The 5936-nt window shown below is 37.8% G+C and overlaps 1 protein-coding gene across 1 annotated transcript; it reads right to left on the bottom strand.

Annotated features, from left to right (window-relative positions):
- Nucleotides 1–2764: 2764 nt before the first annotated feature.
- On the bottom strand, nucleotides 2765–4336 carry LOC101314012. Its single transcript, XM_004304786.1, has 4 exons — nucleotides 4102–4336; nucleotides 3497–3612; nucleotides 2964–3082; nucleotides 2765–2855 (listed from the first exon to the last, which is right to left on the bottom strand). The coding sequence occupies exons 1-4, from the start codon at nucleotides 4334–4336 to the stop codon at nucleotides 2765–2767; spliced, it is 561 nt and encodes a 186-aa protein (XP_004304834.1).
- Between the last annotated feature and the right edge of the window lie 1600 nt (nucleotides 4337–5936).

Here is a 5936-nt window from a genome sequence, read left to right as displayed (position 1 = left end):
ACTTCTGTCTTTCCTGATATATCTACTCAACTTAGGAAGGAGATATTGCAGTCTGTAATGTTTTGGGCTGATTTTACTGCATTTGAGCTTACTTCCTCTTTCCACAATTACCTTTTTGTGTATTTCAGAGTGTCATACTGTCATGGATAGCTTCTGTTAGTTCAGACCTTACAATTCTTTGTGCCATCCCACTTCAGCTTCCCACAATCCCACTAACGGACCACATGACACTAGTTTGGAGTCAGACACATGGTTCCTCAGCGATTTGTGCCACACTTCACTTCCGGTTCCGGATAAGGTCTCCGAGAAGTTAGAAGGTTGTGATGGTAATATTGAGAATAAGAAGGTTTATGCTTTATCTTACGAGGAGAGTTCTCGAAACACTTGGGAGCTCTCATTGTTAAGCTTTACTCTGCACTTGAGCTTTGTTGAAATTTTCACCATCAACTAGTTAAGAAGATAACTATTACATCTACAGAATGATTTATATACTTAAAGAAGCTTGGCATCAACATCAGAAAGAGTACTGTTGCTCAAGAAAATACCTCGGAAATCTCTTTTTCATCTAAGCCAGTTGATAAATTCTTGTTCCATGGATTGGTCTAGAAGTAATTTCTGAAACCATTTTGACCCTCCTTCAAGAAAACAGATGCTGAGAATTTGCGTCTGTTATGCTCGATTGTGTGCTTGCAGTGCCTCATAAATTCGGCCTTGCCAATATAACTGGCCTCGTTTGTTCTGCAATAAAAAATAGTTGTTTCGATGCACCAAAACTTGCGTGGCGTCTTCAGAGTCATAAATGGTTGTCGATATTGCTCTCTAGAGGCCTTTTTTCTCTCAAGGAATGTGAGTTTTCTCTCGTTAATTTGTTATGTACAGGGTCATCCTGAACCTGAGCAACAGACTAGCCTTACAGATTCTGGGCAAAGTTATTGGCCATGATTTGAGTGGAGGAGCAGACCTACAGTCTTCCTTGTTGTACAGACAATTCGTTTCACCTGACTTAGTATTATCTATTTCTGAGTCGACTGTAACTAATTTGGTTTCAAGTACATGGGATCTGGTTGTTGTGCTGGCGTCATCCGATGTATCACTACTTGTAAAGACTCGTGCAATGGCACTTCTTGTTGATTATATCCCATTTGCTGAACGACGTCTTTTACAGTCTCTTCTTGGGGCAGCAGATAGTGTTTATGGAGTGCTTGCTCATCCAAACTGTGAGGGATCCTTGTTGAGGCTTTCATTAGCACTGATAGCTGGCGCTTGCCTCTACTGTCCAGAAGAAGATATCTCTCGGGTTCCTGGTGGATTTGGCTCAGGCCAGAGGCATGGTTCTAGAGGGAGCAAATCCAGGCAGGTGGTGGAACGGAGGGAAAGGGATGGTAGACGAGAAGGAAAGTGGCAAAGATATGGACTAGTCCTTTGAAAGGAGGGATGCCTGATCTGTAGGTTAGGATAGTCGGGGTACTCACATCAGGTGTGTGTTGTACAATGTACATGCATGAAAGACCTGGAAGTAGTCTTTCATTGCTCTAGGGTGCATCATAGTGATTTCGTGGGGGACAAACCAATCCAAACATATTTGTGATTTGTGACGTAATACAGCTCTAGAAATGAGACTTTTGATCAGAATTGCAGGCTTTGAGATGTTGGCTTGGTGGTAGTCGGGTAGAACGGTGAAACTCTAAATAGGTCTGGTCGTGTAGCATTCTTGTTGTACCAAAACGTTAGGCCTTGCAATTTGATCTTCTTAATTTAAGATGTACTAGAGGGTTTTTTGTGACTTTTCTTTGTTCTCGAAAAAGGAAAAAGAAAAATGCACCTCAAATCCTCCAAAACAAAAGTTCGTTCTCTCTTTGAATCTCTATTTCAGCTCTTATTCCAATGATAGAGTTCAAAGATCAGTACGATGTCAAAGCTGATATCTAAGTTCTTGATCTTCTGGACATTAGTTCGATGGAGGAGGTTTAGACCGTTCAGTGGTTCCTCTTTCTTAAGTTCTGTACGTAGTTCTAAAAGAAATCAGAAGCCTGTGAGTATAAAATCTGTTGTTTTGGTTTCAATGCGGTTATAGGTGTGACATGAAAATCTCTTGGTTTGTCGTGGTTGCTAATTATTAGTATCCTTATTTTCGGCCAAAACAAGGTCACTCAAAGGTGTTGCTCTATGTTCTTCTGGTTGTGTTTGGCAGGCTACTCACAGATCTGTTTAGTTTTTCTCCTTTCGCTGGATCTAGTTGTTTAAATAGATGGTGGCTTCAAAGGTTGTAGTTCTGAGATTCATGGCGGCAACGACTTTTGCGTTGCTGCTATTCTGCTAATGTGTGTGATCGGATATTGGCCTGTGTGCAAGCTCCATTGGAACAGAACTAACAATACATTTTGGGGGAGCTAATTGAGCAATAATAACCATACTAAACTAAACTCAATTATCAGACCAAGGTGGACCAGAAGGAATGAGAAAACAATCAAGGCAAAGGAACGTAGAAGTTAATCTGTTGAATGTCATTAAAAACACTAAAAGAGCAGAAGTACTTATACATGATGGGGCGCAATTGACAACTTAAAATGACAGAAGTTTGACAATGTTCCTAAACTACTCCAAAATCATGATGTTAGCTAATAATTGTGACCAGAATTGGAGCTTCTTCATCATGAAAGCGCTCAATCTTACCAACAGCATCCTGATTCTCAAATCAACATAAGTACTTGTACATGATGGAGCACAATTAACAATTCAGAATGACAGATGTTTGATAATGTTCCTAAACTACAAAATCATGACGTTCACTGATAATTGTGACCGGAATTGGAGCATTCTTCATCATGAAAGTGCTCAATCTTGTCAACAGCATCCTGATTGTCACATAAAGAGTGAAAAAATAATGATAATATTAGTAAAGAATCAAACAAGCAAGCTGTATAGAAAGAAGGGAACACATGTGGAGGCCAAAAGAGTTGTACCTCTGGAACAAGTCACAATCTCTTCTTCCCATCACCAAAGTCTTTATCTTGAGATTTTTAATCGCTTTGAGGAGTTCTGTTCTTTCATCTCCCCATACTATTTTGACCTTAATGGTTACCTATAAGAACATTGAAACCATGCCAGAAAGTGAAACAAGACAACAGGAAAAGATTAGTAATAGCTCTTGAAATCATATGATGCACATTTCAGAATGACAAATGCACAAACTTAAATCATACCTCTTTTTGGTCAGCAAACTTGCGACACCCAACAAGATCAAGGTTTTTTATGTCTCTGTTCAATCCAAATGAATGGTTACTTCCTTTACGTTTTAATTTTAAGAATTCTTTCAAAGGAATCAGAGCAGTGTTGGAGATTGTGGAAGTTTACTCTCACATCTACAAAAGTTTCTATGTCATTTCATTTATCAGTGTTTATGTAGAATACATGTTAAATGGATATAGACCCATATGGACCTCCGTATATATATATATCTTGGGGAGATGTCAGAAACTTTCTTTTTGCATTTTGCCTGATTGAAATTTGATCCGTACACCCAAGAGGTTACAGCAACAGTTACAACTGTTGGAACAAGTCGAATTTGAACGAACCATTGCATCAGAAGCATTGCAACTGTTCGTTTGGTGTCTTTATAAGAAAGATGCAGACAAGGCAAAAAGTACAGAACAATCTCTACTCTTCTCCCTCTTCTATTTCTGAGAAAACACAAATACGAGTTTGCAAGAAGTTCTTGTTGGGTGCATAAACAAGAACTTGATAGTTGTATCCTGCAAGATAGACGTCTAAGGACTATACAAGCACTAGTACGGGCGAATTTCTGTCTTAGGAGATTGCTACTGCAAGCCTCTATCAATTCGATCAAGTCAGTTTCATTCATACTTCTTATTAATATTATTTCTAAAATTTCTGTAGTTACTGGTATAGATAGCTAGTGCTTAATTTCCTTACATATATATAGACTATTTTGTAGAATTCTATTTTATGTTATTATTTATCCAATCACTGTAAGTTTTTATCAATTGTATTTCAATAAATTGATGCAAGAGGATTGATCAGTATCTAATTTGATACTCCTGTTATAACAAGCAGCTTCACCAGATGCGTCTCTTGTAATACCTTTAATATCCATAGGTGGATTAGACATGACATGTACAATGTACACGATGCCGCCGTTGCTCACCAAATTTAGTAGTGCCCACTTAAGGCTTCTTGTGTTGGAGAAACTCATTAGAACACCTGTAACCATTGAGTTACTTCCATTGGTCCTATCAGTATTGTCATTGTCTGGAGAAACAAGAATAGCACCAGAAAGTTTTCTCCTAGGTGCTCTGAGATTAGCACATGCTCGCATAAAAAGTGGCACACTTAAGAGCAACCAAACGCTGGCGAAAAGTCTCCCCCCATTTGTTTGAAAAGAAATGTCGCCAAATCCCACTGTGGTTGTGGTAATACACACTAAATATATAGTATCACACCAACCTAGGTTCTTCTCAAAGTTTCGTATACCACAAATGCCAATGACTAAGTCAATTAGAATGAATGATATCGAAAAAGCAGTTTTCATAATCCCTTTTCCCCTCTCTCTTAAACCCCTAAAATACCAAACTTCAAGTTTCATAACAAGAACACTCACTAATAGATCTATTGCCCCCCAGAAAAAGCATGGACCTATGAAACAGTATGCAGCAACTAATAATTTCCCTCCATCTGTGGTTGGTTTAATGTCTCCATATCCAATGGAAGTCATTGTAACCACAGTGAAATAAAACACGTTTATTACTGATTCTCCATCATCTAAGGCGAACCAGCAAAGCAGCATCCCAATCACAAAATAAACACTTGACAAGAAAAGTAGTGTGGTAACCTGAAAAAATAAAATAAAAGGACCATCACTCCAAAACTTATCAGAAGGAAGAAACAGGGGGGAAGATGATGGGTGACTGCAAATTAAGTTGGCAAAAGCATTCAGATAAAAGGAAGCAACATGTAATCCATTAGTTTTTTAACTATTTTTCAACAGTAATGAGGAACCAAAACTTATCAGAAGAAACAGGGAAGATGATGGATGACTGCAAATCAAGTTGGCAAAGCCGCAAAAGCATTCAGATAAAAGGAAGCAACATGTAATCCATCCGTTTTATAACTACTATTTCCCAACAGTAATGCATTAATTCCACATTAGCAGATAAACCTGATGTGTAGGTTTTTTTTTTTTTTGAGAAGCTGATATAAGTTTTAACTACGAAGAATGCAGGAAAGATATGTTACAGCGTTAAAAATAATTCTGTATAGAGTCCAAGACTCCAAATGAGTAACAAAACCAAGAAAACAAAAGGGTAATTACTTCAGCTATATATAGGAAACAGAAAACTTGGGGGAATTGAAGTACCTCTTGTTTTTCCATTGTGGGAGCAGAAGTCATTCAAACAGGAGGAGAAGATCATTCAAAGTTAAGAGACATTATCAGGAGTAATATGAGCACCTATGAGAAATCAGAAGAAAGACAGGGCGTAAGGAGCTGTAATTCCAATTATAAGAAACTCCACAATTCAATTGCACATTTCAGTGTTACATTTCTTCTGAAGAAAATTGCACATTTCAGTAATCATTTACGCCACCAAATAACTCATCCAGTGACCATTATGTTCATCATACACTAATAACTCAGCTGTATCATTTACATGGCACAATTGCTCCACATAACAATACGTGAGGTTTCAGTGTTCACATAATCTTATTCAAGCACAATTAGTTTTTCTTGGTCTCAAGCTCTAAAGTAAACATCTTAGCTGCCTAGTTTTTTGATTGTGTGATGCTTTAAACTCAATACTCACTTATCCATTTACAGCAATTTAATTATAAAGTTCCCAACTCCATATACAAAGGAACTGAAGTTTCAGGGAGTAAATTCAATTTTAATAAACACCAAACATGCATGTCAGAACGATTTG

The sequence above is a fragment of the Fragaria vesca genome, linkage group LG6 (genome assembly GCF_000184155.1).
Source record: "Fragaria vesca subsp. vesca linkage group LG6, FraVesHawaii_1.0, whole genome shotgun sequence".
NCBI classification, from domain to species: domain Eukaryota; kingdom Viridiplantae; phylum Streptophyta; class Magnoliopsida; order Rosales; family Rosaceae; genus Fragaria; species Fragaria vesca.
This window is presented reverse-complemented; position numbering and strand designations above follow the sequence as displayed.

What these genes read in the sequence shown, in the direction of transcription:
- LOC101314012 (XM_004304786.1), bottom strand. Translation starts at nt 4,336, where the DNA reads ATGCGAGCATGTGCTAATCTCAGAGCACCTAGGAGAAAACTTTCTGGT. An exon ending in TCCACCTATGGATATTAAAG is followed by an intron (nt 3,613 to 4,101) that starts GTATTACAAGAG and finishes TTTCTTATAAAG; the next exon opens with ACACCAAACGAACAGTTGCA. An exon ending in ACGGATCAAATTTCAATCAG is followed by an intron (nt 3,083 to 3,496) that starts GCAAAATGCAAA and finishes ATGTTCTTATAG; the next exon opens with GTAACCATTAAGGTCAAAAT.